This window comes from Typopeltis vanoorti, chromosome 22 (genome assembly GCF_054136105.1).
Source record: "Typopeltis vanoorti isolate ZY-2024b chromosome 22, IOZ_Tvanoo_1.0, whole genome shotgun sequence".
In the NCBI taxonomy this organism is placed as follows: Eukaryota; Metazoa; Arthropoda; class Arachnida; order Uropygi; family Thelyphonidae; genus Typopeltis; species Typopeltis vanoorti.
In genome coordinates, this window is record NC_143570.1 from 83414732 (window position 1) to 83440845 (window position 26114).

At 33.8% G+C, this 26114-nt stretch overlaps 1 protein-coding gene across 1 annotated transcript in view; it reads right to left on the reverse strand.

Annotated features, from left to right (window-relative positions):
• The window catches only part of LOC150094525 (transformer-2 protein homolog beta-like), a 154089-nt gene that overhangs the window by 51828 nt on the left and 76147 nt on the right, over positions 1–26114 (reverse strand). The window contains exons 5-6 of the mRNA XM_090412234.1: positions 17188–17296; positions 12072–12200 (exon numbers count right to left, since the gene is read on the reverse strand). Coding sequence (XP_090268360.1) covers positions 12072–12200; positions 17188–17296 — 238 coding nt within the window. The remainder of the gene's footprint in view (positions 1–12071; positions 12201–17187; positions 17297–26114) is intronic.

Here is a 26114-nt window from a genome sequence, read left to right on the forward strand (position 1 = left end):
CAGGAAGATGGTTTAATGTTAAGTCTGGTGTGAGACAAGGATGTACATTATCCCCTCTGTTATTCATTATCTATATGGATCACATTATGAAGGAAAGTGGTAATAAACATGATATCAAATTTGGAGATGTTAATGTCAGCTCTTGTTAAGGTCAGAAGTAAAACACTTGACCAAAGACTAGAGACCGCAGATATGAAAGTCCTGAGGAAGATTATAGGCATGAACAGATGGCATCAATGGCAATATCATATTAAAAACGAGGATATTAGGAAAGAACTTGACATTGTTGGTATCCATGAATGTGTTAGCAGAGCTGGTCTCAGGTGGTATGGTCACTTAAACAGAATGGGCGATGAAAGATTAGCAAAACAAGTGTTCTCTGCCAGGTTGACAGCAAAACGACCCAGAAGAAGGCCAAGATATAGGTGGATTGATACCGTACAAGGTGCCTTAGATGATAGAAATATAAGATCTGATAATGTTGGAGTCTTGACAAGTAACAGACTGATTTGGAGGAAAATTGTAGATAGGAAATTAATAATGATGTAATTTTTTTCATGTAGTACTATCATATCCTGTTCACCCCTTGAGGGTACATGGCAGGAATTTGATGACGATGAATCCAGTCAGAAAAATCTAATGTTTCCCCCACTTGATTTATTGTGTGTTTACCAGATTCCCTGTTCTTGTGACTTATCACATTATGGACAAACTAGATCTGCTTTTATTTGTCATGAAGGACATAAGTCAAATCAAATGTTATGAGCCTTGAACAGTCTAGACTTGCTGAACATGCATCTCCACCAACTGTGGGGTTCACTGGAATAAGACAAGAATCCTTCATAAAAGCCAGTTTCTTATAGAACACATCATTTTAAAGAAATTTGTAGAATGCTGCTGTGAAACCTAAATAATCCTGATGTCTCTCTTCATCTCCTTTATGGGCAATAGTACTTTTTAAATCAGTTTATCTTTCCCAACATTTAAATATATATAATTAATCTTTTAACTAGGAAAATTTTTATCTTACTCTATCTACTAAGGTAGCACTTCTTAGAATTTTCTGCTGTTTAATTGCTAGTCCATTTTTGTACTAAAGATGCTTGTGGAACATAGGCAAAAAATTTGCATACAAACTCAATTTTCCACCTGAGTTCTGTTTTTTTGTATTTTATTCTTAATAATATTTGAATTCCTTTTTGCAATTGTTTTGATAAATGACAAGGTTATATCTTCATTATGCAGTTCATTACTATAACAAACCATAGTTTGTTATAGTAGTTTATAATTTTTATAAATTACTTGGTGGTCTGAAAAGTTCGTGGCCTAACAATGAAAAAACAAATTTATAATTTCAAAATTATTTTTATTTTTCAACATATCTCCCTTAAGACATACATTTATTCCAGTGATGCTCCAGCACTACTGTGGAATTCTTTTCCATCATTGATAACCTTTTCTTTCAAGATTGCAAAGAGACTTAATACTTTTGATTTAATAAGGTCAGTGCATAGCGGGATCCATTTTTGGTTACAATATTCAATCCATGTAGAAAGAAGTCTCTCTAATTCAATCATTATAATACTTTGATTTTGAATGGTCTGCATGCATGATTAACTTGAAGCCATACTTTTCTCTTTGTATTCAGCAGCTTTGCTTAAACTTGCTCTTATAGTTGATTCACCCATTTTATATTCTTGTCCTATCCTCTGGACTCAACTTGTTCATTTTTCTTTATGATTTCAAGTTTTTCTTCCAATGAGATTACTTTTTGAATCTTTATCACACTCCCACTTTTTTGCTCACTAATTCTTTTACTCACGATCGGGAAAATACTTTAAAAAAGGAAAACAATTGCAAAGGAGACAAGAGAAATTATCAGCAAAATGCAATTTTGGCTATAAATTTGGAACATAGTGTAGTACTGTATGCCATTAAAAAATAACTTTGTAAAATGTTTTAAATCGGCAATTAAATTATTTCATCCTGTTGAGTGATTTTTTTAAAATAGTTAGCCATAAAAAATGGCTAGTGAAAAAATTTTAAAATTTGTAACATTTATTTTTAAGATGTATATAGGTGCACTAATCTAATTTTAGAAGCACATAAATTGAATTTGGTATAGAAAAAAAAGTATTCACTAATTGGAGATGTATTAATCGAGGGATTGCTGTATTCCACAATCATCTGTCATCGGATTGTTGAGAAGGATATATATAATACCATAATAACAACGTTTACATTATTACTAATTTCCCATCAAGTTTCTTCTAAATTACTTCACTTGTCATGACTCAAATACTGTCATATTTTATTTCAGTCCTCTAAAACACACTTCTAAACACATTCATTTACCTAGGTCTTTGTCTTTACTCTCTTAATCTGACATCAAACACATTTTGTTAACCTTTTTTTTTCTCCCATTCTGCTAAAGTGACTATACCAAACCATAGATTAGCTCTGTCCACACATTCTTAAATGCTAACAATGTATTGCAGCCACTGCTAACTTTCATACCTCCCTATTTGTGGTCAGCAATTCTGGTCATATATTATGTAATCTGTCTTTCCATATATCAGATTTCCGACAGCTTTTTCTATCTCTTCAAAACATTCAACAGTCTTCCAATTACTGGAGACATACACAAAGAATATCTTTATCTACAGTTTTTCGGTCAGCTTTGTTTCGGATCTTTGTTTTTTCTTTCCTTTATATTTATTTCTTAGCTTTTTTTTTTTTTTTTTTTACATAGACTCCAGAACTTTTGCCACTTTTCAGTCTTCCCATGATTTTGTTTGGCTAATTTTACATACAGTTTTCTTAATTTTCTGACATGCTGACTTACTTGCTAGCAACTTTTTTCTCTCTTCTGGCCTGCTTCTTTATCTTCTTAATTTCAACTTCAACCACATCACCATAGTTGAATGAATCAATGATTTCTTAAGAGCATGCCACTGTTTCTGAATTTGATTTTTTTCCATTCATTTTTGTATATTTGAGGATACAATTTGTATCTGAACACTGCTCACTTCCGATTCTTTTTAAAACTAGATGTGTATTTTTTTCTATTCAATATTTTTATAAAATGATGATCACCTCCTATTCCAAGTTTTCTGTACACTCATACATATCTTCATACAGGTTTTTCCTGTGTAAAACCTGTATGAAGATATCACTATAAACATGCTCTGTGAAACTTTCCTTATTTCAAGTATCTTAATTTGAATTTCTGTATTGTTTTTCTGTTCCATATCCTGAATAGAAATCAACTATGTACTTTCCATTATTATTAGCTTTAATCTTTTCCCTCAAATTTTCTCAAAACATTTCTGTATGTCTGGTATTTATTAACTATTCTGCTGTTTAGCTTTCCAACAAGAACAAACTTTTCGTTTTTCGTTGTGTCTGCGGTTTTTTTTTTTTTTATAATGACTCAAAAAATCCCTCGACTTATTCCTTAGAAAATAATCTTTTGTAGGACAATTTCACCATTTTGATATCTGTCCACATTACTCTACTTGAAACTGCCTGCTATTCAAGATGATTATCATGTTCAGTGTTGAGAGGAAACTTCTCCTTCCTTTCTCTGTTTGCTACTGGTCAGTATGATACATCTCCAATTCTTCAGTAATCTTAACTTGTTTTCCACTGATACCTCTTTTTTATGATGATAGTTTGAATCTGAATCCAGCCAGTACTGTTGATAGTGCCTAAAAAATAATTTGGCAGATGACATAAAAGAATACAGAGAAAAAAAAAAATAAGAGAGTTAAACTATGTGTAAAACTAGCCAAACAAGTGATAGGAAGACTCTGGTAAGAACAAAGACGATAAATACCAGGAAGGTGGCAAAATGTTATGGAGGCTAGTAAAAATGCTTAGTATATCTAAGCTTTTTCAGGAAAGAGTACTGCAAAAGGAATCAGAGATAAAGATAATATAAAAACTGAATAAAGATCTAGAACAAAAATAATCTAGATGTCTGGAGTAATTTCTTTGAAAGACAGTTAAGCAAAACTATGACAGAACAGCATCAGCAAATATTCAACAGGAATGCAAATAAGAGTATATCAATCTTTGAAAGAAAAACCTATTAAAAGCCTGAAATTGCAGAAAAGCAGCTAGAGTAAATGCTATTCAATCAGAAATACTCAAATATGGAGGTATAAATTTTGTGATTGCAATGAACTTTAAAGGCCTGGTCAGAATGTTAAATTCCAGATTACTGGAATCTGACATTAATCATTTATATGATCACATTATGAAAGAAAGTGGCATTAAATCTGGTATGAGAACTAGCGATATCAAACTTAGCTCTGCTTTATGCAGATTCTACTCCTAAACACATTCAGTGCAAGTCTAAAGGATTCTTTAAATGGACTGAATAACAGGTATAACAAATTTGGCATGAAAATAAGCAATAGGCCACATATTCCATGTGGTTCTTCATTTCTTAAAAGGTTATGTGGAGATTTCCTAATCCTTTAATTTCTTTAAAGACACCTAATCGATTTAATTAACCCAAGAAGTAATTATTCTAGTTCTTTTTTTTATTTTGAAATATTTGACAAAAATGTCTTAGTTAGCTAAGGGATTTGTAACTGCAATTAATCACAAGTTATTAATTCATCATAACGAACTATAGTTTGTCATGGTTAATTATTAACTATCAGTTGTGTTTTTAATACTATAACAAACCGTAATTGGTTATAATACGAGGGTGGTCTGAAAAGTTCTCAGCCTCGACCATAGATAGCAACACTATCGGCAAGATTTTTTTTTCTAATTTAGTACATCTGTTATAAATATCCATGTGAAATTTCAAGTCATTCTATCAAGTAGTGTTTTATACAGTTGTCTGAAGCAAAAATGTTGGCTGTATCCCTTGAAATGGATAAAATTTGAGTATTGTGCGGTTATAAAATTCTTTGTAAAAGAAAGTTTAATGCCAAAAGAAATTCATTTGAAGTTCATAAAAGTTTATGGGCACTTTCTTTCATTTTTGACAATTAAGAAATGGGCTGCCAAGTTTAAACATGGCCATACCAACCAGCCTTGAAGATGATTCACATGGACTTCCAAAAAGTGTAACAACACCAGAAATCATTGATCAAGTGCACGATATGGTATTGGATGACCAACGAGTCAGAGTGTGTGAAGTTGCTGAGACTATAGGCATTTCAAAAGAATGTGTAGGATATATTTTGCATGAAGAATTGCATATGAAAAAGCTTTGTGCAAGATGGCTACCACTCTTGCTCACAGCAGATCAAAAACGCACTTGCATGAAAATCTCTGATTTATCACTATGAATGATAAATCTTGGATTCACCATTACACACCAGAATCCAAACAGTGGACAGAAGCTGGTTATTCACCAAAGACGACAAAGTCAGTTCCATCAGCAGGAAAGGTCATGACATCGGTGTTTTGGGACGCTAAAGGCATTTTGTTTATTAATTATCTTGAAACGGGTAAAACAATAACTGGAGAATATTATTCCCATCTTTTAACCAGACGAAAAACTTCATGAGAAAAGACTCGGTTTACTGACCCGAGAGAAGACCAGAAGAAAAAAAACATCTTTCATCAGGACAATGCACCTACCTACAAAAGTGTTTTGGCAATGGGAAAATTAAGAGATCTGCACTATGAATTGTTGGAACATCCATCCTGTTCCCCAGATTTGGCTCTCTCTGACTTCTCTCTCTTCTCAAAACTAAAACTCTTCCTCGCTGGCCAGCGTTTTTCTATTTCTTTGAATCAAGAAGTGATTGCAGCTGTAGAGAGGTATTTTGCAGATCTTACCGAGAACCACTACAGGGACGGGATAATGGTGCTGGAGCATCACTGGAATAAATGTATGTCTTAAGGGAGATTATGTTGAAAAATAAAAATAATTTTGAAATTATAAATTTGTTTTTTCACTGTTAGGCCACGAACTTTTCAGACCACCAAGTAATTTATAAAAATTATAAACTACTATAACAAACTATGGTTTGTTATAGTAATGAACTGCATAATGAAGATATAACCTTGTCATTTATCAAAACAATTGCAAAAAGGAATTCAAATATTATTAAGAATCTTCTTCTTCTTCTTCTGCAGCTTCTCCCACTTAAGTGGGGTCACTGTTTGTTATGAGTCTCCTCCACACCTTCCTGTCTTGGGCTGTCACCACATCCAAGTTCTTCATCTTCAAGTCCTCTTCTACCAGCTCCCTCCATCTCTTCTTTGGCCACCCACGCTTCCGCCTTCCTTGCACATTCATCTGCATGACCCTTCTTCCCACATATTCGTCCTCCCTCCTCATCACATGACCAAACCATCTCAACCTTGCCTCCTGTATTTTCGCTCCTAAGTTCGTAACTTTCACTGTTCCCCTGACATAGTCATTTCTCAGATGATCCTTTCTGGTCACACTGCACATCCACCTAAGCATTCTCATCTCTGCTACTTCCATCCTGCTAATGTTATTTTTCCTCAGGGCCACAGTTTCTATAGCATATGTCATAGCTGGCCTCACTACTGTCCTATAAATTTTGCCTTTCAGATTGATCGGCACCCTCTTATCGCATAACACTCCAGCCATCTCCCTCCAACCTGCTTGTATCCTGCATCCCACTTCCTTCTCACCTCCTCCATCTTCTTCCACTGTCGAACCTAAGTATCTAAAGTCTCTCACCTTCCTGATGACATTTCCTTCCAGCTCCAGGTCTGTCTCCTGGCCACCGCCCACTGCGCAACACATATACTCTGTCTTACTTCTGCTCAGTCTCATACCTCTCTCTTCCAGTACTTTTCTCCATCTTTCCAGTTTAGTTTCCGCTTCTTCTCTTGAATCTACACACAGCAAGATGTCATCTGCATACAACATTGTCCAAGGTGCATCTTTTCTCACCTCCTCTGTTACCACCTCCATCACAATATTAAACAGAAACGGACTTAATGCTGACCCTTGATGCAAGCCAACTGTTACTTGAAAACTTTCTGTCTGTCCCAAACAGGTCCGAACACTTGTCTTCACATTTCTGTACATTTCCTGCACCAACATGACATATTTCTCCGGTACCTTCTTCTCCCTCAGACACCTCCAGACTTCTTGCCTTGGCACTCTATCGTTTGCTTTCTCCAGATCAATAAATACCAGATGCAGCTCCCTTTGTTTCTCTCGATATTTTTCCATCATCTGTCGTAACCCAAAGATAGCATCTGTTGTTGATCTACCAGGCATGAAGCCAAATTGTTCCTTTGCAATCTCCACCTCCTCCCTCAATCTACCATCAAGAACCCTTTCTAGGATCTTCATTGTGTGGGACATCTACTTTATTCCTCTGTAATTTTTACATTCTTGTGCATCCCCTTTACCCTTGTAGATGGGAACAAGAGTACTCTCCCTCCATTCCTCGGGTATATTTTCCTGTTGGCAAACTTTCATGAACAGGTCCCACAGCAGGTCAATTCCCTCTTCCCCCAGTGCCTTCCATGCCTCCACTGGAATTCTGTCGGGGCCCACCGCTTTTCCATTCCTCATCCTCTTCATGGCCTCCGTCACTTCCATTCTACTGATGTTCTGCACCATCCCCTCAGAAGGCTGCCCATCTCCTCTGTGAGTCCTTGCATTTTCCTCATTCAGAAGTCCCTCAAAGTATATTTTCCATCTGTTTCTTATGTCCACATCCCTCCATAATACTCCTCCTTCAGCATTTTTGATCTGCCTCACATGTAAGATGTCCTTACATTAAGATGTCCTTACATTATTATTAAGAATAAAATACAAAAAACAGAACTCAGGTGGAAAATTGAGTTTATATGCAAATTTTTTGCCTATGTTCCACAGGCATCTTCAGTACAAAAATGGACTAGCAATTAAACAGCAGAAAATTCTAAGAAGTGCTACCTTAGTAGATAGAGTAAGATAAAAATTTTCCTAGTTAAAAGATTAATTATATATATTTAAATGTTGGGAAAGATAAACTGATTTAAAAAGTACTATTGCCCATAAAGGAGATGAAGAGAGAGAGACATCAGGATTATTTAGGTTTCACAGCAGCATTCTACAAATTTCTTTAAAATGATGTGTTCTATAAGAAACTGGCTTTTATGAAGGATTCTTGTCTTATTCTAGTGAACTCCACAGTTGGTGGAGATGCATGTTCAGCAAGTCTAGACTGTTCAAGGCTCATAACATTTGATTTGACTTATGTTCTTCATGACAAATAAAAGCAGATCTAGTTTGTCCATAATGTGATAAGTCACAAGAACAGGGAATCTGGTAAACACACAGTAAATCAAGTGGAGGAAACATTAGATTTTTCTGACTGGATTCATCGTCATCAAATTCCTGCCACGTACCCTCAAGGGGTGAACAGGATATGATAGTACTACATGAAAAAAATTACATCATTATTAATTTCCTATCTACAATTTTTCTCCAAATCAGTCTGTTACTTGTCAAGACTCCAACATTATCAGATCTTATATTTCTATCATCTAAGGCACCTTGTACCGTATCAATCCACCTATATCTTGGCCTTCTTCTGGGTCGTTTTGCTGCCAACCTGGCAGAGAACACTTGTTTTGCTAATCTTTTATCGCCCATTCTGTTTAAGTGACCATACGACCTGAGATTAGCTCTGCTAACACATTCATGGATACCAACAATGTCAAGTTCTTTCCTAATATACTCGTTTTTAATATGATATTGCCATTGATGCCATCTGTTCATGCCTAAAATCTTCCTCAAGACTCTCATATCTGCGGTCTCTAGTCTTTTACTAGAGACCGCAGATATTTACCAGCTCTCAGATCCTTAAGTTAAAACTGGTTTGAACACTGTCTTGTATACAGCTTAGTGTTCCGACTAATTTCTCTCTTATTCCATATGAATTTATTCAATTGACTTCCCACCATACCAGCTTTGCTTATTCTGTTGTCTATTTCTATATTTAATTTACCATCTTCACTAAAAATCATGCCTAAGTGGCTGAAATGTTTTACTTGTTCCACAGGTTCTCCATTCACAACATAGTTAATATTTTTAATGATTCTGCCTATTTTCATTGTCTTTGTCTTTTTAATGCTGACCTTCATACCATATCTATTACAACAGTTGTTCAATTTAGTCAGAGAATCTTGCAGACTTGTAGCGGATTTATTTAGAAGTATAACATCATCCGCATAAAGCAAAGAGCTGACATTAACATCTCCAAATTTGATATAATGTTTATTACCACTTTCCTTCATAATGTGATCCATATAGATAATGAATAACAGAGGGGATAATGTACATCCTTGTCTCACACCAGACTTAACATTAAACCATCTTCCTGTACTTCCTTCAATTCTAACTGCTGACTTACAATTCATATAAAGACTGAGTATTGCTTGATATAATGCCCTATTGACACCATATAACTGTAGCGTATTGAATAGCTTCTCTCTTGGCACCTTGTCATATGCCTTTTCCAAATCGACAAAACTTAAATACAGATATCTGTTATTTTCCCATGATTTCTCCACTATTTGTCGTAAAGTGAAGATCTGATCCTGACAGTCAATTTGGCCTGAATCCAATCTGACTGGATTAATACCAAAAATTTTCAGTGGTTTTAAAATTTTTACTATACACTCAGAAATTCCCTGTACATGAGTTTTTTCTTCTTGAACAGGAGAGGCAGGGATCCTTTAACTGCTAAATGCTTTGTTTGAAAAACATAAAAAAAAGCAGCATACTAAACTGCAATTAAAAATAAATGTTTATTATATACTGAAGAAATTTCTTCTTAGAAATAATTAAAATTTGTTGAACAGTTGACTCTCACTACATCAAGAACCACTATAGTGAATGCACTTTGATAGTTATAAATGATACTGAAAGTCTCATACATCAAAGACTAAATAAAGCCATCCACTATAATAATAATAATATTCCCCTGGTTCCCACAAATTCACCGTAATGAGTTGACTGTGTGAATACTTGCAATTAAAATGAGATAACAGAAATAAATGACTATTATGCTCTGAAATGCAAGTAAACTGCTTAGAAAGAGAAATATTGAATTTATTAAAAGAGAACTATGAAATATGTAAACACAAATAATCTTATTAACAACATTATATATATAATATAACATTATACAAACAGCAGTAGAAAGTGTAACATTGTCTTCCTTTGAGCTTAATAGCAAGCTTATTATATATATAGATAGGAGTGCCCTACTCAGTCACACTCATGGCTGGAATCCTGTAGTTTGCTGATTGAGGTATAGACACTATGGAATATTTGTAATATAAATCAAAAGAAGTAACAGTAAAATGGCTATATTATATTTAAGTTAACAGAAAAAAAAAACATACCTTAAGACTATACTGAATATAAAAATATCTGATTTATTTTTCATTCTTCTACTGTCATTAGCCAATAATGGTAGGCAGACTGAATCATGCAAAAGTAGTTGCCAAATAAAAAATAAGCATATAATGTTTACAATTCAGAAAGAAACTAACAATGAATATAAATGAAGAAATAAAAGATGTATTAAAACCTGGACAGTATAATATGAATAACTAAAAAACATCAAACATTAAAATGACTGGAAAACTTATTATGGAATGAATAATGGAGTATAAAATAAACAGGTGATATAATTACATTATGTGAGTCATTTCAAGCATTGTGTTGTCTTCAGAACAAAGACTGCTCTCCCAAAGAAAAACGAATGATAAGTAAAAAAGTGAGAGATAGTTAACAGTTCACTAAATAAACATCATCGAAGCACTAGTCAGTTTATTATTGGTTGAAAACTTGGGCATAATTCTGATATTGCTTACCTGCCAATTTTCTGAAAGCATGTAGGGGCGATGGTTATTGACTGCTTTGTTGTTAGCTCTTAGAACTGTAGTTCCAGAGATGCATAATTTTATTTCATTATTCTGGAAATCCTGCATAGTTACATTTTCAATCTGCAGTGTTCCGATGAATAAGTTGTTGCAATTTCAGTTTTAGTTATTGCAGGATTTTTATTTGGGATTTTCTTTTTACTATTATTACTTGTAATTTGGAATAGCAATATTGCAGTCTCGGAAGTGTTCTTGTACACAGGTTGCTGTGGTCCTGTGAAGCTACATAGATGAAATCAGTTTGGTTAGCATGGAAAACTGTACAGAACATTACGATATTCAATATTTCTTTATTAGTATGAATCCTTATGGGTTTTAAAAGGGTAGCTAATTTTTAGCACAAACAACTTTCGCATCATTTGCGAAAACTAGTTTATAATCTGAAGTTTGAATATCATGAGTTTTTCCCAGCACATAAAGCCTTAACACACAGACATATATTTAAACAATTTTTATATATTTTGTATATAAAGCAATTTTAATATTTTTTGCAAGAGGAAAAATTTATTTGGTTTGGGGAGTGGTTACACCAGTCCTGACATGTTGTGTTTTCACAGTTCACAAAGATTTGCATTAACTGTTTAATTTCACTGTTCAAATTTCTATGATTTTCAGAAAATTTATATGCATTTATCAACTGTAAAAGTATGACTGATTTTTTGATAGAACATGGGTGATTTGAATTAAAATGCAAATAAATGCCAATGTGTGTAGATTTGTGAAATATTTTTGTTTCCAAGTTTAGTTAGATTAATGGAATTCTGCACTTTTGGGGTATCCTATCGACCTTGATATGTTAGTTCTGTCAAGAATATCTTTTCTGCTTTTTTCTATATTACTCCATTTGTTCTACACGGATCAGCCATTTCAGACTACAGGCTTTATTATTACTTACATACTTGTTAATATTTATTTAAATCATATTTAATAGTTATTCTTCAGACTCTAAAGAGAGTGTAACATGTGATTCAAAACAATCATATTGCACATGTACAAAATTATTAAAAGTACAAAAGAATAAATTTAGTGAAATATGGATATAGAAATAAAAGATGGTAATTAAAAATAAAATGGATGAAAATGGGAACACCACAAAAATTTTATTACCTATCTAATGCGATCCAAATATAAATGTTAGTAACAACTATCTTTCTAATTGTTATACATACCTGTGCATCATAAACAACTTGTACATCATCAATAGGACCATATTTTCCAAATACCTCTCTCAAATCTCTTTCCTGTGTATACAAGCTCAATCCAAATACACCTAAGCAACGACTTGATGGAGGATTTTCCTGTTATTAATTTTTAAAAAATATTAATTTCATAACAGAAGCTAAGAGGATATTCTGAAATAGCAATTCTCTGAAAAACTTTGGTAATTTATGAAAAGTTGCAAAAAGGTTCTTGATGTTAGCTGCTTTATATACATTTACATCATTCCCACACACCACCATAGACTGGAGACTTGTAGTACATTAATACTATGAGTGAAACAGTACAGTAGGAGGATATGGTACAATGTAAAGTAGACTTTATTCCTTCTTTCTTTCATTTATTTTTATTTATTATGATAATACAAAATATGACACAGTATTTGATCATCACTGTTTCTTAACTTTTTGAGACTATGAATATCTACATATGGAATTCCTATGAAAATTTTTACAAAAAATATCAGAATAGAAATTATGACAATGACCAGTTATGTTCAAAATATTCTGATGAAGAAAACATACAATACATATTAATAATAAAGTAATATTAGGTATTCTAGAAATAAGTTCATTTAAAAAATATATACACAAACAAATGCACATCTTCTCTTAATAAGCAAAACGAGCTCTCATGTTTAAATCAGTCTTAGGGTGTATGAATGTAACTGCTGCAGATGAAGGTCCAGAGGAACATACATCCTAAGATTAAATCATGAGAGCTAATATTTCTCATTAAGATCTATGCATTTGTGCAATAGATTGCTCAACAGTGTATGCTTTTCAGTGATGTCAATAGCAGTTCCGCTAACTTTTATCATTTAAAAAAAAAAAAAGAAATCGTGGTTTTTTGCTCATACTGACTATTTATTATTGTTGCTATTATTATTTATTATTAAGAAATAATAAGCACTTGATAAATAAATTTAATAAACAATTACAGTAATATTAATGGCTTCACTGCATCCTAGTAACTAGTGAGGTACACCACTAGCAATGACAGACCATCCTAACACATGCAGTTTTGCCAAATAGTGTTTTCTCCATTCACAAAAGGCTTTTTCAGAAATATGTAATACAAGTTATAAATATCTGGAAACTCCCTAAAAGTTATGGTGGAACCCAGTTTTCACCTTTTAAGACTTTTAGAGGAAGATGACAGGAGATGTAGATTATTGTTCCTGCGATAGTTTGAGATGATTTGCCTTGTTCATTTACGCAGGAGATGGATGAGAATAATGATGCCAGGAGATCAGTTTTTGTGTTTAGGTGTAGTTGCAATAGTGCTGTATGGGATAGAAAAAGTTGGGAATACAAAAAAAGCACTGAAACAGCCTTCACAAGAGACTATGCAATGACTCCCACTTGTGCAAGAGGTGAGTTTTCTGTATTTAGCACTTTCAAAGTCTTCAGTGTAGGCCAAGTTTTTGTCTCATTTGCTTGCAATATGATGATCCCTTCCCCCAATGCCTTGCCATACTACTTGGGAAATTGTGGCTTAGATACAGGGCAAAAACTTTAAATAGAATAGGGAAGTCTTCATAGTAGTATGGAGCAACATCCATGTCTGGAGAGTGGAAACAGCATTACAACCCTGGGAAGAGTAAAAGTCTTTGAGGGCTTCCCACTTTTAGTGTGGCACTGTTATAGTGTCTAAAGATGCAAGGTTATGAAGCATAAGAAGGAATTCCACTAGAAATGAAAACTTGTAAAGCTTATGGTTAGAGTTACTGTGACCTCAAAAGTATACCTTTAAGAAAAGATCCAGTGTCCAATAACTGGAGAGGAATGCCTGATATTGTGGTTGGTAGATGAACAATTCACTTTAAGTCATTACTTAAGCAGTTGGGAGCACAGTTGGAGTAGTAGACATTAAAGTAATCAACGAAGATGACGTCACTGCTTGGTTAAGTGGACTACTGGAAATCAAGCTAAGGATAAGAAATAAGAGATCAGAGTAATTTTCAGAAATAGGGAGAGATAAATAGGGAAACAGACATACCAGATGAATGATACTCTGAAAAGGCAACCTTACTCCAGAGAAGATCAGAAAAGGCGATTCAAGATTTGGCATCCTCTGGCATGGAATAACAGATCACAAAAAAGCAGACGAGTCACTCTTGTGGCAAAAAGAATTCTTCAATGTCCAAATTACATTCTGTAATTGAGACAGTTAAGGTGGATTGTGGTTGTGCTGAGGAAAGGCTGTTCTAAAGGAGAGCATAATATGGAATAAAGAAAGAAGATAAGATGGTTTGGTGAGTTTGAAGCTGAACCACATAGGGGGATGTTAACTAGTATCTGTCAGTATTCATACATGATTACAGAAAGGAAAAGGCAGTCAGTTCGTTGAAGCAGAGCAGCATCAATGAATATCCCTAAATTAACAAAGCATTCATAAGTAAGTGACTGAAGAGGGAGTCAGTGAAAGAAGGGTCATCTATTCAGTGAATAATTCTCTTACAGTAAAATCAAGCATTGCAAGGAGGTTTATGGTCCACCACCTTAAATATGAGAACAATATTTTAATATTGGATTGACAGATTTTGAAGTATTATAAGTGTGCAGAAAAGAAATATTAGAATGAAAAAGAATATCAAGCTTTTTGGAGGCTGAGGAGAATCAAGATGTGATGTATTTATGCCAGTAAAAGCTACATGTGAAAGTTAGCCCGAAGAAAATAAAACTTATCATGGTTGTTAAGTGAAGTGTTATGAAAAGTGAGACATGGTCTTTCTTCTGGGAAATAAGGTAGGATTGTGTTTTGGTTACATTAAAATTTACAAAAATTACTTTCCCACTTGAGAATGATTAGAACACTAGCATTTAATACTTGCTATAGAAAAACTATAAATATAGTAAATATAGTAAATATATATATATATATATATATATATATATAAGCTACAGATATAGTAAAAGACAGAACTGGGAAGAACAATAGCAAATGAAGGTGATATAGAGATCCTGCAGGATGCCTTAGATAGACTGGCAGTATGGGTAAAAGTAAAATGGTTGCAAGTTTAATGTGGCTAAGTGTAAGGTTCTGTACCTTGAGAAGAGATCATTAGCTGTGTACTATATTGAGGGAAATTAACCTGCAGGAAACTAATGAGGCACCAGGGGTCATTTGGACAGGGATTGAAGTTCAGAGGGCATATTGAAAAGGTAGTCAAAACAGCATGAGATTATGTGGGTGTTGAAGAGTTACCCAGAGAAATTTTTTGCTTGGATAGTAGTGAATAGGTGCATTACTAGAGGTAATTATGAGTGAGCCATCAGTAAATGAGTTTGACTGTATGAATAATGGATCTCTCACAATGAGTCTTCCGACTCCATGGAGATACCTGTATAATAATAGGTGAACAGCATCCTTTCTTCATATTTGTCTATAAATACAGGAGTGTTCAAGAGTTCCAGTCTTTTGCCTATTCCAAAGCTCCTATACATGAAATGATATTCTCTCAGACATGAAATTCCATCTATAGTTTTGCTCATGACAGTATACTCCATTTCTCTTATTCATCTCACCTACTCTGTATCAAAACATTCCAAATTTCAAGATATATTCCAATGCCATAAACAGTGATCTTTTGTGCAATCCTTCAATGGACACAAAGAAAACCTCATCAACTTCAATGCTACAAAAACATAGTCTATTTTCCTGTAAGAAATATCTCAATTCAAATTTCCTTACTTTCAGTAAAACCCCAAATCCTTAGACAGATAGCTAATATTTTCATAAATTTCTCAACCAACCAACAATTGGATGCTCTGTCCTTTTCTGTTCAAGATACTACTCACTTGTCAAAATGCCAATTCTGTATACCCTAACTGCCAATTAGGGTATATAAAATGTCAATTTATACCCTAACTGTCCAACTAGAGAATACTATTCATACATGTTGGGCAGTGTACTAATATGTTGCCTAAAAATCTTTAATGATATTCAGACAAACACAATTCTAACTAATTCATGATCCTACACTTTCACAGACCCACTCCACAAGTTACCTCAGAGACAGTACTTTCTGCTGTCCATCTCAAAATTATCACTTTCCACTTGTTCCTTTCTTCTACTTTTCATTAAGGATCCAATAACTGCATAATGATGCTAACTTGCACTAAGAGTTATGAAGAGATAAAAAGGAAGTCAAAAGACAGGATGTTGTGATGTGCTGTTATATTTACTAATTTTCGGATTGATGCACCAAAGAAGAAGAAGATCTGCAATAACACACACAGAATTAAATATAGATAAAAGAATAATTTAGATAGCTATGGTGGGAGTAAGCTGAAAAAATAAAACAAGAACAAAATCAGCAAAGATTCCAAAGTTTGCAGTAAGAGAGTGCTCAAACCAGCTCTAACATCAGGAAATGAGCTAAGGTTAAAAATAAATCAATCAAGTTGACTAGAGACTAAAGTAACAAGACAGTCGGAAGTTTAATGGAATATAAGCTGGGAAAGGATTAAAAACTATTTTAATTCTTCCAAACATGATGGTCCTCCTAGCACATAAGCCTTAACACATGGGAATAAGACATTAAAAAAAAAAAAAAAAAAAAAAAAAAAAAAAAATCATAAAAGGAAATGAGCAGACAGCAGTAATGGCAAAACCATATTAAAAAGAAAAAAATTAGGAAATAATTTGCACTATTAACATTTAGGAATGCATAGATGGAGCTAAGCTAAGATAGCATGGCCACCCAAGAAGTTAGCAAAACAGATGTTTAAAATGTAAAAGCTACAAGAAAAAATCTCCAAGGATATGAAATAATGTAGAAAAATAAGGTTGGATGAATGTTGAGAGGGAGACTAGTAATGAAAGTAACTGCATTGAACTATTGTAATCTCTCTATATCCCTTCAAGATACATCAGAAAATGAGTTTCTAGGATAATTCAAACAAATATGATTTAAACTGGAGAACGTTTCAAGCAATATTCATATTGAATAGCAGTTCAATTCAAACTAAAACCAAAATATGTGTTTACAAATATTTCAAATTATAATATTTACATAAATAGTAATTATATGTAAATATAATAGTTAAATATGGATCTTACCCTGTTTCCAACATGTCGCCTCCTAGTAGACATAGGAGATCGGCTACGACTTCTATAATAGCCTTTTTGATGATAACCATAGCTATCATATCTGCTTTCACCACTGCTGCTATTATTATTATAAAAAAAAAAAAAAAAAAATGTCACTGCAATACTGAAAACTCAATGGAAGAGACTAGAACCCCAAAAAGAAGATAAAAATTGTACATATTAAATATTATTTAGGTAACAATTTCATAGAATACATTTAACTCAGTTGTTTTTAAATTCATAAGAATTTAAAAACAACTGAGTTATTTTTCAGATCAAAATTGTTTAATTTTAATACTTTATTACTTAGAGAAGTTTCTTCAGGATCTTGTTTACAGGCCATTAAGTGAAAACTCTGAACAGAAGAGGTAATTTCCATAATTTGTATTTGGTTTTTTTAAAACCAAATAGTTTGAAATGATTTTCAGTTATTAACTGAAATGATTTTACTGTTAATGACTGGAAATGCACAAGCACGTGTGATACTTGGCTAGCGTCTCTCAGAGCTCATGTCACATATGCTAAACTATTTGATCAGTGTAAACTATACAAATAAGTGCCATCCTTTAAGTCTCTGCAGGGACATGAACTCCATTAACATATGTGTTAACTTGTTGGTTACAGCATTTGAAGCTGAAAGCCTGTAAAGTGACAATGATCAGTGTCTGTCTTAATAGTCTTTGCATTAATCTAGTATCATAACACTTGACTTTCAAGATGACTTTAATATAATGCAATTCTTATTACGGTTTGTTTTCAATAACTTTTTTTCTTTTTAATGTATCTGACTGACACACCCAAAAAAGGTCACAAGACCTGCACCACATTAGTGACATGTATAGGGCAAGAGAAGTAAGAAGAAAGGAGGAATCTGCTCAACCATTTTTTGAATAGCTGCAGGTTGTAGTCTTTGTGAAAGACAGTGAGGAAGGTTGTTACATTTGTTGGAAAAACAAGATTTGAGCCAGGAGATTTTTGGTAGAAAGAAAGAATATCTTTTGTACATTATTATATAGTAAGAGATACATACAGAAAACTTATCATGGCTGTTGCTTAAGGGTCAAAGCTACATAACTGAGAGAGACCTCCACATAGCCTTTAAAGGAATGCAGAGAACCAACCTGGGCTTCTGACCTAATGTCCAAGCCTCACCTTCTCGTGGTGCACCCTGTTAGGTATCTACCTGAATACTAAATGGACGAGGATGGGCTGGCAATTTGGGATTTAGCCAACCAAATTGTTTTCGTTTTGGATTAAATCAAAATTTCAAATGATGGTACAACACGAGAGAATTTCATGACGGCTGGGGCATCACCCAGTTAAACAAGGCCCCCGTTGTTTTCGCCAGGGAACCAGGGCAAACAGTGAAAAGTCAGCTACTGGAACAAATCCTAAAACTTACCCCAACTCAACATCACCAGAGTTCAAGATCAGTATTATCAACATAAGAAGCCTGAATGGCAAAGAAATGGAGCTAGCTGAGGGATTTGATAAGTACCAGATCGATATAATACAGGTGACTGAAACAAAAAACACAAAAACTGGTGAGACCTTTCTGAGCAATAAATACAAAATGTTATATTCAGGCAATGACAATTAAGGAAAAGAAGGAGTAGCCATAGTATTCAACACTAAATACAAGGCTAATCTTCTTGAATGGCAGGCAATTTACAGTAGAGTGATGTAGGCAAATATCAGAATGAGGAACTGGACAATGAGATTTATTTGTGCCTATGATCCCACAGAAGGTTCTACTAAGGTAGAAGTGGAGGAATTTTTTGAGGCTTTAGAGCAAGCAACTGACACAATGAAAAAGGAAAAGTTGGTCCTTGTTGGGGATCTAAATAGTAGAGTAGGAAATGATTGTCAGACATATAAAAATATTTTGGGAAAATTTGGAGAAAAGAGCAAAGCTAATAATAATGGCAAATACCTGTTGGATTTCTGCTCAGGACATGGACTGGTTATTACTAACACCATGTTCCAACATAAAAATGTGCACAAATTCACATGGAGAGAAAAGGCAAGGAATAAGAAAAGTCTCATTGACTATGTTATTGTTGATAGTGATGTTTTCTCACTGGTGTAGGACACCCAGAGTGTACAGAGGATTTGAAATTGGAAGTGATCACCATTTAGTCTTGAGCAAGATAAAATTGAATTTCATATTGGAAAGAAGAACATATAAGAAAGTTTTAAAGAGAATAAAAGTTAAGCAGCTCTCAGATGTGAACTGTAGACTAAAATACACAAATACTATTGAAGAAAAAATGAGAGTTTGAGAGCAGGAACCAAGCTTTGGAGATTCAATGACAAGCCCTGAAGAAAACACTGATTGATTCAGCCAGAGAGGCATGTGGTAAGGTTGTGTGCTAGAATAGAAAAATCAGAACTCCATGGTGGACACAGGAAGTTAAAGAGGCATTGAAGGAAAAGAAAGCATATCAAAAGTTCCTGGCAAATAAGTCAGCTTGTGCTCTTAGAGAATAGAGACAAATGTAAGAAAGCTAAATTGTGTAAAACTGGCAAAACAAAAGTCATAGGAGAACTTTGGCAGCAACATAGAAAATAAATATCAAGAATGCCGCAAGATATTCTGGAGGTTGTTGAAGAAGCTTGGAAATGGAGGAAAGAGTGCTGTAAAAGTAATTAGAGATGATAAAGGTAACATGAAAACAGGAGAAAAAGATATCCTTGAAGTATGGAGTAATTACTTTGAAAAACTGCTAAATGAAACAAACAGTGATGACAGCACAGTGGTAAAAAAACACTGGCCAGGCATGTAGTCAGGAATACATATCCATATTTGAAGTAGAAAAAGCCATCAAAAGCCTGAAATGTGAATAGGCAGCAGGAGTAGATGATATTTGACCAGAAATGCTCAAGTATGGAAGTATAAAAGTCGTAAGTGGCTACACTGCATAGTTCAGAAAGCCTGGAGAGAGGGACGAATTCCAGATGATTGGAGTAGAGTTCTTGTATTACCCATCATAAAAAGGGAAATAAAACTGAATGTGAGAATTACAGAGGCATTTCATTACTGAGTGTTCCTGGTAAGATATATACAAGTATACCTGAGAAACGGTTGAGAAGAATTGTAGAAGAGAAGCTTGGTGAAGAACAAGCTGGATTCAGGCCAAATAGAGGCTGTCAGGATCAGATTTTCACGTTACAACTGGTAGTTGAGAAATCATAGGAATATAACAAAGATCTGTATTTAAGTTTTGTCGATTTGGAAAAGGCATATGACAAGGTGCCAAGAGAAAAGTTATTCCAAACGCTACAGTTATATGGTGTTAATGGGGTATTATATCAAGTAATACTTAGTATTTATTTGAGTTGTAAGTCAGCAGTTAGAACTGAAGGAAGTACATTATCCCCTCCCTTATTCATTATCTATATGGATCATATTATGAAGGAAATTGGTATTAAATCTGATATCAAAATTGGAGGTGTTAATCTCAGCTCTTTGCTTTATGTAGATGATGTTATACTTCTAAATAAATCCACTACAAGCCTGAAAGATTCCCTGACTAAATTGAATAACTGTTGTAATCGATATGGTTTGAAGGTCTACATTAAAAAAGATAAAGACAATGAAAATAGGCAGAAACATTGAAAATATCAACTGCATTGTGAATGGAGAACTTATAGAACAATTAAAACATTTCAGCTACTAGGCACGATTTTTAGTGAAGATGGCAAATTAAATATGGAAATAGATAACAGAATCAACAAAGCCGGTATGGTAGGAAGTCAACTGAATAAATTCATATGGAATAAGAGAGAAATTAGCCAAAACACTAAATTAGCTGTATACAAGACAGTGTTTAAACCAATTTTAACTTATGGATCTGAGAGCTGAGTTAGAAGTAAAACACTTGACTAAACACTAGAGAATGCAGATATGAGAGTCCTGAGAAAGATTAGGGGCATGAACAGATGGCAGCAATGGCAATATCATATTAAAAACGAGGATATTAGGAAAGAACTTGATGTTGTCATCATCCAGGAATGCATTAGCAGAGCTAATCTCAGGTGGTATGGTCACTTAAGCAGGTGAGAGGAAATATTAGCAAAACAAGTTTTCTCTGCCAGATTGGCAAGTGTAAAGTAAAAAGTGCCTTAGAAGACAGAAATATAAGACCTGATAATATTCGAGTCTTGACATTTAACAGACTGATTTGGAAGAAAATTATAGATAGGAAGTTAGTAATGATGTAAATTTTTCATGTAGTAGTATCATATCTTGTACCCCTTGAGGGTATATATCAGGAATTTGATGAACTCATTATGGCAAACATCCACAACAGTCTTCAAAATATAAACAATACCAGGAGAAGATACAATAGTTAATTTATTTATTAAACTTGATAATATTTTGCTTTTTTTTTTTTTTTTTTTTTTTTTTTTTTTTTAATCTAGCATCATCAGAGCACATATTACAACTATGGTGATACATATCACTCAATTACAGTTATGGAAACAATTCGAATTGGAAATAAAAATGAACTAATATAGTAGCAAGTTTAATAAATTAACTACTGTATCTTCTTCTGGCATTGTTTATATTTTAAAGACTGTTCATATTAAAAGTTTATAATAAATGTTGTCTTCGAACAATTGTCTCACATCTCTGGCAAATTAATATAGCAATGCTAGCTGAGGTTAGGGAAGAGCTTCATAGCTGATGCAGATTCAAAAACTAGTCTCTCTCTGACCTGTAGCAACTTCTAGCAAATTTCTTCTTCCATTTAATCCCATATGGAAAAATAACCAAAGCATCTGCCAGTTATGGCTTGCCATACACATGACCACAGGTGCAGTTCTTGTGTTCAAGGCAGATATTAACAGATCTACCAGTATGTCCAAAGTAGGCCAATCTGCATGCAGAGGAATTTTCATGGCAAATTTTCAGGACTTGCAATTGGATGAAATTCATCTTTAGAAGAATAAATGAATCTAGCTAGCTAAGTGTGTGATTTAAAGGTGGTATGGAAATTATATTTGCAGAGAACTTAGCTATCTTTTCAGAAGTAACCTGAACATAAAGGATGGGAAGTTTTGTTGTGATGTTGTGTGTTGGTTGGAGGGAGCATGCAGTATTTTATGAGGATTGTACCTACTAGCTAAAAAAAAGTATTGCAATAGTATCCAAGTTCAGCTTCCAGGGGTGTATTAATAGAATAAATGGTCAAGGATATAAGTGTTTTGAGGATACCATAATGTTGGGATGAGTGGTAGCGTGATTGCTTATGTGTACCTCCCTATATGCGTGGGTTTTCTATAAACACATAATCATTTGGTAGTAATGTCACTAGTGTATCTTGGAAGAGGAGTCAGTTGTTAGTTTTTCCATTGTGAAGTGCATTTTTGGAAGTTGATTGTTTAAATGTACTACAAATGTACCTAATGTGTGTAGGCCATGAGACTAAAATCAGATAGCCGAGCTTTAGCATATGTCAAAAATTTTTAAAAAAATAATTAATTTCTTGATAATTGAAACTTATTAGAAGAAAGCTTTAGCATTCAAGTGCAGCCCACTTGAATCATTTTAATTTGACAGTTAATACTGAAGTAAAAACAATACACTGGTAGCACTATATATATATATGAATCTGAAAATATTTAGCAAGCCAGTTAACAAACAGTACAATTACAAGATACAATAATACAAGAAAAGATAACCCATACAATACATTACAATAGTATATACAAGTTAAAAATAACAAAAGAATGCTTTTATCTACCTGAAACCAAAAGATATATGCTTTACCCATACGGGTCACCGCAACAATTGCCAGTTCCAGTGGCAATCTGAGGTAACTTATTATGATATATGATTTTTGAGCAATTTTAAAATGCAAAAGTTTACTTTCTGTTCTTATCTGATAATATAAATACAATAAAATCTAAAATACCTCTTTTGTTAAAATGTTTTTATACATGCTTATTACGCTAGTACATCAAGCCATTTCCTTTTCTCATCTCATAGGATAATATTTATTTATCTAGTATTGATTTATTAATGAAGAAATTAATTTTGTAAAGGCATATGTATCATATTTATAATGATTAATCTGTAACTATGTAAAACTTTCAACAGTAAATGTACACAGTTTTATGTGTGCATGCATTTATATGTGACCATGCAACAAGCAGGATACATAGATTTGTTATCATTCCCTTCCAACTACATATTTCATATTGCATTACTGAGTGGGCCAATGGTAATAAAATGTACACTGAAATTTCCTCAACAGAATCTCTACAACACGACTGTGAAAATATTCGCAGTTTTCCATTTCAAGCCCCCCCCCCCCCCCCTTCAAAAGCACTTCTAGTTACTTGTGAGAATTAAATCTCTTCACAAATGAACAATTGTAGTGCAATCTATTTAGTGGTATTTAGTGTTGATTAGACAGCCTACATAGCTCACTTGGATTTGATTCCTGTCCGAGGCATGAGGAACCCTTATCTGGTCTCTTTCAACTAAAGGTGAGTTAGCCAGTCTCATACAGAGGCAGGTTTTTTTTTTCTCCACCGAACCTCAGGTTTTCCATCACCGAGAACAGGCAAACCAGCCCCGTGAACATACACATCTACAGACATAGGACACACTGGGAGGCATAGGGCTAACCACCTTATCCTCAAAGCAGTAGCGGTTTCAAATTGTCATATGCCATGCCTAATACAAATGTAAAGGGGCACTAGGTCTAATACAGGAAAGGAGGAGAAGTGTTGATTAGAGTATTGGTTTTCATTAAGTTTAAACCCTATTTATAAAGAGATATTCTCCTCAGTCTACCTCTGCTTCTCTTTCCATTTGGCATCCAGTTTTCCTGCATTCTTTCAGTATGATTTTTCCATTCTTTTTTTTTCATTTTTGGATCTAATCATTTATTGTATTTTGCAATTTTCTATAATTTGTGAGTTCCTGATCTTGTTTATGTTACAACTTCAATTTTTTTCTTCATTGTTTTTATTGGTTTCATTAATTTGTCTAATTTTATAGTTGCATGTGTTTCTGCTGCATATACTAGTGTAAAATCTCTCCATAAATTAAAATAATTAATTTTTCGAGTTCGATTTTACAGAGGTTTTCAAACATATTTAAAATAGAAATTATGTTGCTATAAAATAAATGTAATAATTTTGCTGTAAAAATGCATAATTTAATGCCCATTGAATTGTATGTAAAACAGAAAAGAGGGGATTAACCCAGATTAGAATGACGACTATGCAAAAACAAAAATTTGCAAGGTCTTGTGAACATAAAAATATGCACCCAAGGATGGAGTGAAACGAAGTGACATCATCATGCCAGGTAATCTGGGAAACTACATTGTAGTAACAAAGGATTAGAGATGATATAAAAGAGGACTGAGATGAACCACAACAGCTCTTGATTTTTAGATTCCAAGTTTTGCCCTTTCCCGGAGAACAGAGGTTCCAGGTGTGGAGATGAGGCAGTTATTCGATGGAACTCCTGCTAGGATGTATGGACGGTTAGGAGAGCGCAACTACCGACTGACACAATGGAAATTTCGGCAGTTCCTTTCCAGTTACCAATGGAAGAATTGCAGCAAACTTGTCCAACAATTCCCAGAGCAAGAACTGATACATCGTCCAAGCAATGATCGTAATCTATGGTGAAAACGGACTAAGGTATTGTGCAATTGACCAAAATGTGTATGTAAAGGGCTATTGTAAGTAGGCACTAATTTTGATAATGCTTTGTAAAGGTGAAACTGGAATTATTGTATGTAATGAGAGTGTTTACAGGAATTTGTTAGTAAAATGTTAAGTAATGAGTTATGGCTACAAAGGGGTAGATTGATTGTAAATTTGTACATACATATAATGGAAGAAAATAAGCTAATATATAACCTAGGGAATAGCTACATACTTATAAGTTAAGGGGATAAAAAGGGGATAAATAGCCGTTTGGGCTTTTCATCTTAGCTACATACTTAATTTAGATTAGTTAACATTGTGATAGGGTTAAGTAAGTTGCATGTAATACAGTCAGTTGTGTGTTGCCCCTATTGTATTTAGATAGGCTGAGAGACAGGTATCATTTCCTCTTTGATGTATATATTGTACATTATTTCTAGGTATAAATAAAATGTTTTGTTTCTTTAACTACCTTGCCTGATCAATTGCCAATGCACTATCTCTAAGAACTAGCGAACCTGTGTGCTCTATTTATTAAGAATTGCCACAACTTGCTATAGGAGAATATGTGTATTAACTAAGATCTTGCCTGTATTCCATACCTTAATTCTCAAACTACACTAGTTCAATCAGAATGGTGCAGTCGTTAAGAAAAATAATTTTTTCTAATTGATTAGTGCAAGAATTGGTAACCTGCATATCGTAGATAGGCTGAGTGTAAAGGAGCATAGAGTTAGCTGAGACATAAGGTGCTAGGAGCCTAGCAAATATAAAGTTAACAAAGTCGCAGCTGATATTAAGACAATAAGAATAAGGAAGAAGAATTTAACAATGACACACAGATGACAACCACCCATAAAATTTAACAATGGCGCAGACCACCACCATATAAAAAAAAAATACTGATCTGACTACTACTCCATTGTAGATTCTTTTTTTCTTTCTTTACTTATGTTCTTATTATTACAGATGAGGTTGCTAACTTTTACTGCTTGTTCTTGTACTTGACATTTTGTGAAGCAATAGATGTTTAATTCTATTCTTAAATATCTTATTTTACTAATCTGTTTGATTATTTTTCTGTTGATTTCACATTTTTCTTTTCTGCTACATTATTGAATGTATTTAGTAATCTTTTCCAGTCACAGAGCTGACTGCAACCGGATCAGTCAACAGGTGACAGATAGTGGAGAATGGATCACTCTCAGATATGGAAGGCA